The sequence below is a fragment of the Teleopsis dalmanni genome, chromosome 2, assembly GCF_002237135.1.
Source record: "Teleopsis dalmanni isolate 2A chromosome 2, ASM223713v2, whole genome shotgun sequence".
Classification (NCBI taxonomy): domain Eukaryota; kingdom Metazoa; phylum Arthropoda; class Insecta; order Diptera; family Diopsidae; genus Teleopsis; species Teleopsis dalmanni.
The window spans coordinates 73,719,333-73,733,742 of NC_051847.1; the positions used below are offsets into that span (position 1 = coordinate 73,719,333).

The 14,410-nt window shown below is 28.9% G+C and overlaps 1 protein-coding gene across 1 annotated transcript; it reads left to right on the top strand.

Annotated features, from left to right (window-relative positions):
* The first annotated feature begins 11,182 nt into the window (after window positions 1-11,182).
* LOC119683637 (general transcription factor IIE subunit 2-like) lies at window positions 11,183-12,801 on the top strand. The gene is made up of 7 exons (XM_038097425.1): window positions 11,183-11,273; window positions 11,329-11,403; window positions 11,549-11,699; window positions 11,755-12,048; window positions 12,123-12,210; window positions 12,289-12,441; window positions 12,547-12,801. Exons 1-7 carry the CDS (start codon window positions 11,215-11,217, stop codon window positions 12,576-12,578), a joined length of 852 nt encoding a protein of 283 aa, XP_037953353.1. The 5' UTR covers window positions 11,183-11,214; the 3' UTR covers window positions 12,579-12,801.
* The last annotated feature ends 1,609 nt before the right edge of the window (window positions 12,802-14,410 follow it).

Consider the following 14,410-nt stretch of genomic DNA (forward strand, 5'->3'; position numbering starts at 1 on the left):
CATTAAATATAATCAACCTAAAATTCGTTTATTCATGCAATAACATAGTTCCATTTTAAAATAGACAAAATTTCCAACTTAAAAGGCGTAAAGAAAATATTTTTTATCTTTAATTTTCATTTCTTTAATTTTTTTATTTTTTAACAAAAAAATGTATAACTAAAATTTACAAAATTGGCGTGAAATTGCTAAAAAATAAAACCAACAAGTCCAACCAACCGAGCACATATGCTGGCATAATCCACGCAGGGTGCATACAATGCATGCGTTAGACTTAGCATTGCAAACGCAGTCTAAGCAATTATGGATCCATGTAAGTCGTGGGTTATATAAAGTAAGCGCCAAACGGGCAGAAGCAGCAGTTACAGCCAATTTGCATTAACGACATAAATTTATTTGTCGGATGTCAGCGACAGGCGCAAGCGATGGTCTTACTGCATTGGCAATAGGCAACAGGAATAACAAAGGCGGACAGGCACATGGACGGACTTTCTGGAAGAGATGAAAAACATAACACCTTCATGTATGTTTAAGGCGTAAACTGTGTAAATGTGGGCAAAGTAAGAAATAAGAAAACTAGGCGGAAAATATTAAAAATATTTTAATTTGTTTTATTTTTAAAATTTTTAGCATCAGTTTTTAGTATCAGTACAATTGCTTGTAAGTTAGTATGGAAGTTAAAAATATACTCTGCCTAACTAACCTACATCCACGCACTTTTAATGCAAGTACATTGACTCTTCTTAAAGCAGCTCATTAATCTGGGAAGGTGTGCCAAAATTATATTTAAGTACATTGGTAAGATTGATGACAAATAATGTATGTACTTTTTATGGTAGAGATTAGGAGCTTTAATAACTTCAAAGAGAAGAGAAATGTGTCAAATAAATCGTGAAAAAAAATTGTATATAAATATACATATATCTAAACTTAAAGTAGTATTTTCGAAATAAATTAAAATAAAAAATTGTTGAATAAAATGTATATTTGTTTAAAAATATATTTATGTGCACATAAATCTTGTGATATATTATTACTGATTATACATATAATTTTGGACACGTTAATTGGATAATATTAATTTATATACAATTACTATATACAAAGTAGTTCTAAAAAGTATATATTTTATTGTAACCAATATGTGGACTGTAGTCAATAATTTTCTTCAGGGACACTAACATTTTTTTTAATCAGTTATAATAATAGATTATTGTTTTAATGACAAAATTTTATTTATATATTTTTTGAACGTTTTAAATGTCAACGATATATGTATAAAAATTTGATCATCAAAACAAAAAATTATTATTCATAATATCTGATTTTTGTGACATATTTTTAAAATCGAACTTAGAAATTTTTCGAAATCTCGGTACTGATTCGAATAGGCAAATTAATTAATTAATTATTAATTTTTTCAAGATACGAGAAATAGTTTTTTAAAAAATAATTCCAGAATCAGATATGTTTGATGTATTAACACAATTATATATAACTAACTACCGTTGACATTAACAATATATCAAGTGTTCAGATTTTCCTGAATCCCAATTATACTTTGGTGTATGTAATGAAAGATTTTAGTATACTGTGGTATACTATATATATACATATATATATATATATATATATATATATATAATATATATATATATATATATATATATATATATATATATATATATATATGATTATAATGGATAAGACCAACATTTACTATATATTGTATTTTTGGATATCCAATACAGTAAGTTATTAATTTTTTCTAACTTAAGGTTGTATATTATTATTTTTTATATTATTATTTTCTTTATGCAATATATTCTGTAGATTTTTCTAATAATATTGGAAAACTTTTAAGTTTGTTTCTGCTGCAAAACGTTTTTATAGAAATTTATAAGATCAATGATGATGATGTCTTTGAACCAAGACATCACTCGGATGACAAAAAATGCGATTAGTCGTATATTTACGGTGTTGAAAAAGTCTATAAAATTATCCTTCTATTTTAGAGAATAACGATTTATAAGATTTATAAAACTCTAAATCACTAAGACAGGGGAAATCTAACATCTTAACGCAAAGTGCGATAAGATGCAATAGACGTTCTAATTGAATTTGATTTATCTTTATATCTAACTGAATGAAATTAAAAGATAAACTGATCTTTCTTACTCTTTTTTTTAATTTTTGTTTAAAAGAATATTCATATTGAAAAGCAAAACAAAACATAATGTACCTACATATGCATTTGTAGACATAACACAAGCCTTTGGTAAAATCTTGTGTAATCGTCTGCTATACAAACTTGAAAAGCTACTATCTAGTCTATATTATATTATTCTGAAATTGTATATAAATAACCGCCACTTTGTTGTTAAAGCACATCAGTATTTATCAAATTTGAACGAAATCTTTTCTAGCATTTAAAAAGATAGCATATCTCAATAACACACCTGATCTACCCACCTACGCTGAAATATATATTCGCCTACAATGCAGTAGTCAGGTCTAGGCACTCAAAATCAATAATGGCAACCATTCAACTATAATAAAACTTGAGTGACGTAAATCTTTAATTGGATATATGGAGACTTATAGTAAATCTGTGGAAGTCAACCCAAGTGGCATATACGTTCGCAAAGGCAAGTATTCTCTGTACTAAATCAACAAACTATTACCTATGATACACTCATTTCTTGGTTCTTTGTTATTTTTTGGTGTATAACTGGATAACCGCCTTATTTGACAGAGACACTTTTTATGGGACTTAAATAAAAATATTTATATTTGCTGTTTCGCATCACTTAACAGACTGTCAATAAGTAGGTAGGCAGGTAGGTTATACCAGTGATCCCAAGAGTATAATTATGCGGTGTTACCGCAGAATTAAAAACTCAACTGAAAGAACCATTTAAAACCTTTGGCAAAGCTAATAATGCTATGGAAAGGGAGGTCTTGCAGTTCGAAAAGATAAAGTGGTAAAGTGGCTCTGCGCTAGTGCTGGACAGAAAGAAAGCAGATTGAAGGCACTTTCATCGTTCTCTCCACAACTGCAGTAGATATGATTGAAAGGGAGATTTAGTCTTTTAGCATGCTTATCTAAAATACAAGGATTTGTAAATAAATCTACTACAAGACTGATATCTCTACGGTGTATCTCAATGATGTGCTGCCAGCGACATGTTTTAATCTACTACAATTAGTCAAATTTTTCTTTGTTTTATATTACTAACATATTATTATAATTTTTTATGATATTTCAAATAAATTAATTAAAATTTTTTAAATAAATTATTTAAATAGAATTATTCTCGGTACAACTGCTCCAAAAAACTCGTATGCAGTGCCGTAAGTCAAAAATAGAAAACATAAATAAATAGAAAACGTTAAATATAAAATTAAATAGATAAATAAATTAATAAAGAATTAATAAAACTAAATTTATTTATTCAGTAATTAACTGTATTTGTTTTTTTGGAAAAATTATGGACACATGTATTTATTTTTGCGGTTCTCCAACCTATTCAAGGATTTGTATTGGTCCGCGCTCTTATCTCGTCTGGAAAGCCCTAATTTAAAACAATGGAGGTGCAGTATTGGCTGCTCTCAGTAATGTTATAAAAAAGAAATAATTATTTCCTGAATAGAAGTTCAAATAAATTGAAGAGATAACAATTTCTTATATTTGCATATCAATTTCATTGTATTTAAATAATTTAAATTCCAGATACTCTTTTGACTGCAAATGTTTCTATGCCCATATGCTTGTACTTAGATATGAGTTTCTTGATAAGTTTCCATCTACATAAGATCTGGCTTATATTTTTTCGAACGGTTATTTATTTTTTCTTAGTAAATTAAGGTTTATGAACTCTTCGAAACAAAAGGTTTTACAAACTAAAGTAGGTTAGCAAGCTTTTCTCCGCTATTAATAATTTCGTTGGAATTTCATGCTTTAAGTAAAACCACTAAAAAGCCATTTTTAATAAAAACTAATCTTAATAATGCCTAACCGTTAGTTTGGAATTTCATTTGTTTATTCAATATTTTCAACAATTTGCATTTAAGTTTTTACTAAGAAAACTAATTTTGAGTGCAAAAATGTCACTGAAGCGACTTTTATGCTAATTCCGCTACCAAGAAATCGGATTTCGTGGCATGAGTCTTGCTTCATGCCCTTTACACAGTCTTACAACAATAACTGTCAGATGAAGACATAATGCCATGTCTCAAACAGCCAATAACCGACGTTTTTGGGATATAAAGAAGACGCTGCAAAACTCTATAAATGATCGATTACTTTGTCTACGAGTTTTTTTCTTCCTTGAAATGAACTCGTCATAGGAAAGCTGAAGAAAAAACAAACCCAAAAGGAGCATTAAACCGAATCGATTTGCATACAAAGCAACCAAGTGAATAGCTGAGCAGCACTTAGCCGCTTCTGCATGCCGGGGAATGGATGTGAGTGTGAATAATCGCAGTGCAGCTTTTGTATGGAAACGTACGGATGTGAGTATAGTTGCTTTCGGCTGGTGTTGGTCTATGAATGCAGCACAATTCATTCATAGACCAACAAGGTGGTTTCTCACAATTTGCAATTTAAGCGCGTTTCCAGATGCACGACAGCATTGAATTTTGCTAATAATTCAGTTTTATCGCAGGTGATCGCATATAAAGAGGCATTTTGTGCTTTTTGTTGCAGTTTTTGCTGCTTAAATCGGTTGAGGTGCGTCCTCAATTTTTATGTCTTAAACACATTTGCATGCTTGACAAGCGTGCAATATGCATAAAGTTTTTCCATATAATTTTTAATAATTTTTTGTCTTTTTTCAATTCATTCAGCATTTCTTTATTTAAATATATTTTCGAGATTTTGTCTTAGTTTTTGTGGCTGAGATTGAGATTGTCGCCGCACAAACGAAAGTCGATTGTCGTTAAGGCTGTCATTTGTCATGATAAAGGCGACAGGTACAGCTGTCAATGATTGTAATGAAGAGTTTATGTCTTTATAGAAAATCATATATTTGGAAAATAAACTAAAGAGGAAGCAAGGAAGATTGTGCAGAAGATTAGCTAGAGCTTAGTTTTTGTTTTCACTGCATTTATGCGGTAAATTGAAAGTCATTTCAATATAATTTAATTAAAGTCATGTTTAAGGAAATAATTTTCTTTTTTATGTCAATAATTAAAGTTTACATATCAGAAAAAATGACAAGGATTTAAAAATATACAGGTTGAAAGGTAATATATATACTAAAACGTTTCAAGACGGCTCTTATTCGCTTACTAGAGAAGTACTTCAAAATTAATTGTCATTGGGAAGTAATTTTAAAAGAATTTCAATTATACATCATGATGTAGAAATATTAATATACTAACTATATCCATATATTTAGTGCCGAAAATAAAACTGGTTATATGCTATTGTAGTTACTTATTTCCTATCACTAGCGATTACTTACTTACTATCGCCAAGACAATACATCATGTCACATGTCTATGACTACCATAGGCTAGTCTATGACTACCATAGGCTAGTCTATGACTACCATATGCTAGTCTATGACTACCATAGGCTAGTCTATGACTACCATAGGCTAGTCTATGACTACCATAGGCTAGTCTATGACTACCATGGGCTTGTCTATGACTACCATAGGCTAGTCTATGACTACCATGGGCTAGTCTATGACTACCATAGGCTAATCTATGACTACCATAAGTTAGTTTATGACTACCATGGATTAGTCTATGACTAAAATGGGCTGGTCTATGATTATCATAGTCATGTATTTCATAAGTCACATTTCAAATTGCTTCTTCATCCATCGTATTCGCAAGATTTGGCCACTAGCGATTACTACCTGTTGGTAGAGCTCCAAAAAATGCTCCAGGGAATAAGATTAAGCTGCGAAGCCGCAAGAGCTAAAGCATATTTCAAGGCTAAAGATGAATTATACTAAAATAGAGGAATCAAAATATTAGAGAAGCGCTGGCATAATTGTATTACTCTTGAAAGTGAGTACATTGATTAATAATAATGTATTTTACTTGGATTCCATTTAAGTTACTACAATATTATTCAACATATTACATTTGTTGGTGTTATGATTATTGCTGATAGCTCACGTACAATTATAAAAAAAAAATGATAGAACATCACGTAAAATAACAATAACATATGGTCCACGTCCATATGCTAAAAAATTTGACAGTACATTGCGTTACAATTACAAAGCCATCCTATTGATTGAAAATTTTCAACGCACCCAAGTTTCATACCTTTATGCATTTCTTTATCTCTTTCGGAATCAAGTTTCATATGTTAACCCCTTTCTATTTCTTTCTATTTAAGTAAATAAACTAAATAAATATATTGTGTTACTATATCTTTCTCACTTAATCCATTAAATTAACGACAGACTATTTTCACTAACAACAGATTACAACCATAAACCACAGACAATAACCTTAAACTACAGACTAACACCATTGTTGGAGCAAAATTTCTTCTGCTAGTAGTGCCGATATACTTACCATAAATATTTGACAGAGCAGAAAAATAGGCGTGCATTTTTAATGGATTCACCCCTTCATGCTGATAACGAATATATATAGTTCCCATGGCTGTGATGTCACTTTGTCGGCTTTAGTATTATTTTCATGAACCTCATATATACTTCTTAATGAATATTCCGAACAAGTTTAGGTGAAGTTATATTCGAGTGGCTGCCTTGTATCACAAATCCCACTTGGTGTCAGATCAGAAGTTCTCCAAAAGTGATTGTTGTGGTCAGTGTATGAACAATGCTGGAATGGTCGACTCCCGTATTAAAGTGAAAGTAAAACAATCTGATAATTCTTTAAACTTAGGTTAATTTTAAAGATTGTGCTTAATTTTAAAACCTGACAGCTTTAAAAGTTGTCTCTAGAATCAATGTTCTATTGGCTAAAGGTGATTATTTTGAGAAATATATTTGAGAAAATAGATTCTAACACGTCAAACAAATTTAAAAAAGCCTATCGCACATATATGTATTTTAGAGTTATAGTGAATTTACTTGATAATACAAACGGACTTTTTAATAAGTCAGTAATAAAAAAACAAAGACGCTGAATTTTTGTTGACTTATTGATATAATTTAACAGTATTCCCCTTTGATCTTGTTATGATGATTCTAAAATTCTTTAAAAACTTTTAAAAAATAAAATTCTTCAAGATCAACAAAACATTCTTTTAGTTAGATATCTTTTTAAATTTGGGAACCGAAAAATGTCAACGGATTTAGATCTAATGAATGCGGTAGTACCTGATAGCGCAATTTGACTTATTAATACATGAGCTGGTGCGTTGATAATGCCAAACAGATTAATAGAAAAGATTTAGTACTTCACAAAGATAATGCGAGTCCTAGTACAGTTTTAGTGACTCGATGAAAGATTGTACGGTGTTGCTTTATTATTATCCATTTTCTTTAGATCTGACATTTTCGCGTTATCACTTGTTTCAGTTTTTATTTTTTAGTTGACAAAATCAAAAAAATGTATATGAACTTTTTGTCACTAAAAATCAGAAATTTAATATATATCGAATCATGTAACAGTCAAAAAGATTAGAGTAAATATTGATCCGGAGAATATATAATTTTATTAAACATTTAAACACTATAAGAAAACTGTCAACCAATTTTCTAAAAAAAGGGGAAATAATATTTCACTCAGTAATATTTTCTAATTTTTCGATACTAAGCCACTTAGGTTTTCCACAAAGACCACCAAGAAACTATAATTATAATTGTTGTTTAAATTGCTCCGCTTTTAGCTGAAATATTAATTCATTATGTCTACCATATGCAAGCTTGGAAAATTGATATGAATTTCAATTGAAAACCTCAAGATAAATAGTAAATATACGATACATAAATAAAACAAATAACAAATTTACAATTTAAATTGTTTAAAATTAAAATATGCCTCGGAAAATGTATACTAGACTGACTATACGTTTCATAAATGTTTCAATATATAGATGGAATATATGCGGCAAGTAATTACAGTCGACTTAAAAAACTATCTAATAAAATTGTCTGAAAGGCGTTGCACGTTTAAAAATAATTGTTAGACATGCGCAGAAATAGCTATGAATCAAAGCTGACTATCTAAAGTACATGTGCACCACATTTATTCTGCTTTGCATATATTAAAATTGGTTTTGCTATTGGGAGTTGCCCACGCCTGTTGGAAAAATTTTTGCGTACAAAAATAATTGCTATTCTGTGTAATATAACCTTTCATAGAGGCTTAGTAGGTTTCATATTAATTTTTTGTTTTTATTTTCATGTATTCTATTTTGCATAGCCATCGAACAGCTTTTATAAAATTATGGCATTCCTAACCAGAGGGATAACCTAGAAACACGTTAATATCTTCAGAAGAATTAAGTTGTTGCACAACTTCACGCTGATTGGGAGAGTCTTTTACGTCTTCTGGGTAATGTAGTAACAAGCTTGGAGTAGGTACATGGCAATATCCAGCAGAGCAATTAATGTATTAATTACCTAGTCATGGAGTTTAGTGTAAAATTAATCTTAAGAAACGCTATTGGTAAATATTAGAAAAATTCAAACAGTATTTATACGTTTAGAATTACTGACAAGCAAAGGAAAACTATTTAAAGCAACTGTAAAAAGATTTTCTTACATTCATAAGAAAATCTAATTTTGTTAATATATGGTCTGGTCATTAGATAAAAAATTGGTGAAGGATATATCGAGATATTAACAGAAACCATTTTTTAACACTTATAAAGTAATGGATGTTTTTGGAAAATTTGATCTTTGATATTAATTATTTCAAAGCAATGTTTGTAGACTTTTTTTAAAGTCTACAAACAAAATAGATCACTTAGTTTTTATCAAAGTGCTCAACTTCTTTATCACCAACCTTATCGCATAATAGCATAATTATACTATAAGATCTGATATATTATAGAATTGAATTGGTAACAATCAGAGAGTATCAGAGAAAGAACAACATAAAAACTATATTTTGTTGCGTTTTTTCCACCCTCTTTAAATTCCATATTCACAATAATATATATATTATAGAAGTGAGTTGATAACAATCAGAGATTATTACTTAATTTTTGTAAGCATATCGCAAAAGAACAACAATGTATATATAATATATATATATTATATATATATTATTGCATTGGTAACAATCAGAAAGTATCACTTGAAATATATTACAATAAGACTTTCCTTTTGTAAGCATATCGCAAAAAAACAACATAATAGGTCTGTTGCACGAGTTACTCATAGTAACTTTGAGTAAACACTGTGTATACACAAGCGCGTTTCACCAGCAAATTTTCAACTATTTTTGTGTAAATTTTACTTCTGTTTTACTCATGTTTTACTATGAGTAGCTCGTGGAACAGACCTAATATATGCACTACGTTGGATGGCAACTCTAGAAGAAGTGGAAATTTTGTTAGGCTTATGTTACATATGCAAAACACATAATAAAATTTAAAGTTAAAGTTCTGAAAATGAATAATAATTCTTTGCAATTGTGGGTAAGAATATTTTATTTTTCACATGATTGTGAATAAAATTGGTATTTTCAGGCTTTATCAAATTTGACAGGAAAAACTAGTGAATTAAAAAGAATTGAATATTATTTGTCAAATATTTGTTGAAAAACTAAAAATTTTTTTTACATTCTTCCAGAAACCATTCACAATAGATGAATTTTTGTCTTGGCAACCATGCGATTTGGGTTGCTTATTAGTTAAGCGGTTACAAAAGAGTTGGACTAAATAAGCCAGCAGTGTTGTTGTTTCATATGTTATTTAAATAATGTTCATATGTTACTTAAAATAAGTAGTTGTTCTTTTGTGATATGCTTACAAAAGAAAATACTAATGTTAGATGAAAACACTCTACATTAACATGAGTTTGTTTAAATTTAAAAAACTGCTCTTTTCATCTTCATTTAATAAGATTTAATATAATATTTATGACTTAAACTTTTCGAAATCATATTTAAAACTTTAGCGTCTTAAAAAATTAGAATTTATGGAATTCAAAAACTAAAAAAATATATATTAAATTCATTTGATATAAGCCACGTTTGTCAAAAAAATAATTCATGCAATAAAATTTTTGTGAATAAGTAGTAGATTGAATGTTTTAGATTGAATACTATATAATATATAGTATAAATGCATAGCAATTCGAAAGTACGTATATTCCCTCAATTATTATATGTTCATAAAGCCTACAGAAATTTTTATGAAAACGTAGGTTATCTTGAATAAATTACTAAATTCATATATTTGTAAGAACATAACTGTTTTCAGTATTGTACATGCTATTATGTATATCTACATGTGAATAAACTTTTTTTAAAAGTAATCTTTCAATTAATTAACTAAAAATTTGAAAATATGTTTGCAGTATAATAAATATACATATATAATAACTAACTAACTAACTAACTATACATATATAATACTCACACATGTGTATTAGGTAAATAGACAGAGCCTTTCACAGTCATCTCAAAGATAGTGGAAGGTGGATGCAATTTTATTCTGGCGTTAACAACTTCCTATTTGAAAATTTGATCATAATTGGGCCATTCACTTGAGCATAAATACTTTAATATTATACAGTTATATTGACAGTACTAATATGTAATCATCAGCGAAATCGATAATGGAATCGGGCGGTTACCATTTCCCTCAAAGTGTAACCAGTATTATATTTTTTATTAATTTATACTAAAAACAAACCATGAAAAGTTTTAAGAAAAAGTTATTTTATAATTCTGCTACAACATACAACTATAAAGCTATTAAACATATTTACAAATATTGTGGTATTCTCTCGTAGTTATTAAATATGCTTGAACTAAAATAGACCAATAATTATTTAAAACAATTAGAAACAAAAAACGGCTAACCAACCATTCAGTATACGGGAGCCAGATGAAGCTTTTTCCCTGTTACTCGTACCAAAATTGTTGATTGGGTGCTCATCTCCGTACAACATATATGAATAAGTGACAACATTCTCTTGTAAATAACTATTGCGAATAGCTATTCTGAAGATCTATTGTGAACAGCTGTTGTATATTCAATTGACATCTTTGTTTAAACATTTGACATTTACGAGTAAAAAAATTAAAAACGTATCGAACATGGATAAGCCGGACCATTCAAAAGATTTTAAAGAATTTGCATATTCTGTTTTACCAATGTATGTAAATTCGTGAATATTATATTATTATAATACATGTTTTTATTAAATATAGAGTTGGAAAGCAATCTAGCGCTGGTAGTAAGAAGAAATATGGTTTCTCTAACGGTCACCCACTGGAGACCAATAAGTACGTATTTCTATAATATATCTATAATTTTAAATATAAATTCTTTGCATTGCACAATTTCAAGAAATAATATATAGTTTAATATAATATAATATTTATGGTGTTTATTTAAATATAATTTATTTTCCAAAATACACGAATCTAGAAGCTTCACTTCCAAGTTTCGATTTGGTGTGCTTACCACTATAGTTAAACACATGCAGGTACGCTATAAAAGTGGTAATGATCTAAAATTGAGTTTAGATGAAATTTTGAACGAAACCGGTCAACAAAATATTGACGATTCTATTAAGAAGGTAAAAACTTTTAAAATGCATATCGGTAAATGCTTATATATTATTTCTTATGCAGTGGTTAGCATATGAGGCACTCGTAGATAACCCCAAGATTGACACAAGCGCTGATAAAAAGAAGTTTTCCTTTAAGCCAATTTACAAAGTTCAAGATGGCAAGTCCCTCATGCGCTTATTAAGGCGCAATCATATTAAAGGCCTGGGTGGGGTGCTTCTCGAGGAGATCGAAGAGTCACTGCAAAACGTTGACAAGGTTTTAAAGGCATACGCTAAAAATATTATTATAGTTACTCGACCTGGGGATAAAAAAAAAATACTTTTCTACAATGATCACTTCGCTGATGATATGCATGCAAGTATTTTTGTGTTTTATCAAAAATCAATATTATAAATATATAATTTATGTATATGTTTAATTTTAAAAAGGTTGATGAAAGTATTCAGAAGATGTGGCGATCCATTGATGTAGATAGCGTAGAAGACTTAAAAATTGATAACCACTTAAAGGAGGCGGGTGAGCACTTACATATATACATCTTATATATTATAATCAGTTTCTTGTACAATACTAATTACTTGTATCATTTCACAGGTATTTCTTGTTTAAAGGGTTCAACCCCAATCAAGCCTGTAGAATTGAAACGAAAAGCACCTGCCAAAGCATATCAACTGAAGAAACGAGTTGATAACGAACATGTCCAAGATATTTTAGAAACATATGAAGACCAAACTGTTGACCAGAAAGGTATAGTCCTATTTGAATCTATATTATTACACATTTCGAACTTAATGCTCTTTTTATAAATAATAATTTGAATAAATTAATCATTAGATATCGTTTGTCTTTCAGAAATGGAATTGGGAAACATTCACATAGCTTAATCTCAAATTTACTTACATAACAAATAAAACTAATTAGCTGAACGGAAGACATACAAAAGTATCTATAACAATAATCTCTTAATAATCTTAATTTTACTTGTACCGAAATAAACTTATTTGAAATCCTATGAAAATCAAAGAATGAGGGTTTCATCCGCTGGATATATGGAATTTAATACAATAATCATAAAAATGTTTGTTTTTGTATAAAATTGTTTAAATTAAAGCAAAATAAATAATTAACAAAGTGAAAGTTAATAAATAATATAGGATGGGTGTGATCTCAATTATAAATCTCTTATTTAAATATATAAATAGAACGAACCACTGAATAGTGGAAAGTAGAAGTACATACATCGAATATCCCGATGATAATGAGTTAGCTTATATTTATTTACTTATCGAAATCTATCAGTAGATGTTACCATGATCGTTATAGGGAAGGTTCACATGGCATTTATTTGCTGCATTAAATTTTTAAAATGCATAATGTGTGGTGTTTTATATATATAAATCTTCTCGAAGACATATAATGCTGACTGTGATACTCTTGAAATTTGATGGGTGATGTGAGTAACACGTACCGTTGTTATTTCCGATAAAGTTCTTGCTAACTATTTGTGCTTCCAGATAAACCTAAATAGATCCATAAGTTCAATTTTATTATTTCTGTCGGGCAAGTAAAATACGTTTTCAAGGGACTGAAGTCGCTTTGCTTGTAGTTTTGGACACAAACTTAGAAAGCTATTGAAAGCTCACTTGTCGAAATGCGTCACCGTAAAAACATCGGTGCAATGGCACAGTAGTAAGATTTCCGGTAACACTGAAAAATTTGGTATTAAGTTTTTACAGCTTCATATCGATATTGTGTTTTCATGAATAAGTATTTTGATTCTTATCAGCTTACAGACCCGAACAATTAAACGCATTTATTTAAAAATGTTGGCAAATATTTCGTTCTTTATTAAGAACTTCATCAGTGCTTATTTTTTATGAATAAGGCCCGTAACTAGAAATTTATTATATGGTAAGCTTTCAGATAATTTAAGTCATTTAAAAAACAATAACATATAATCAGAAGTAAGATCATATTACATTTATCAATTTTCTTCCCTTACTATTATTTTAGCAGGTTTTATGCAAAAATTTGAAAAGTATTTACTTTTATGTGGATAACATTACATATACACACAAAAATCAATATACTTACTTCTAATAGTTACTCGTAGTAATTCCGACGTTGATTACTGAATAATACTATTTTGACCAAACTGACAAGACACACAAAGTCACGTCACTGTGACCAAATTTTGATCGAAATTTGTCTCTTTCATTGTTTTTACTACCACAAATAATGCAAGAACTGATATCAGACATAATAAGTATGCAAACACTTAAGGTTTACTTAAGTGTTTGTACATTGAAGTGTACTTTGAAAAAGTGGGCCTACATATATCTATATTTCATATATTAAAAAAATATTTAATAAATAGTTTAATTAACATAAAAACGTTTCCTTAACATAACAACGTTTAATTGCAAATATTGTTAGTTATTAATACTGTTAATAATTAAGTATAAGTAAAAATAACTTTTTATCAAAATATTTATAATAATTTAATATAAGTAATATTCATTGAATTTAAATTCGCTACATTTCATTTATAACATAAACTTAAGTTTACTTTTTAAAAGTGTCTGGAATGGTTAATAAATTACTTCGGCTTCTGTGGCATCAATTTGTTATATGTCAACTTGTCCACTTGCTGTAAAAGTTCCAGTTTAATTATGACTCGGGGGCACTTTTATAAACAACCTGACACTGCGATACT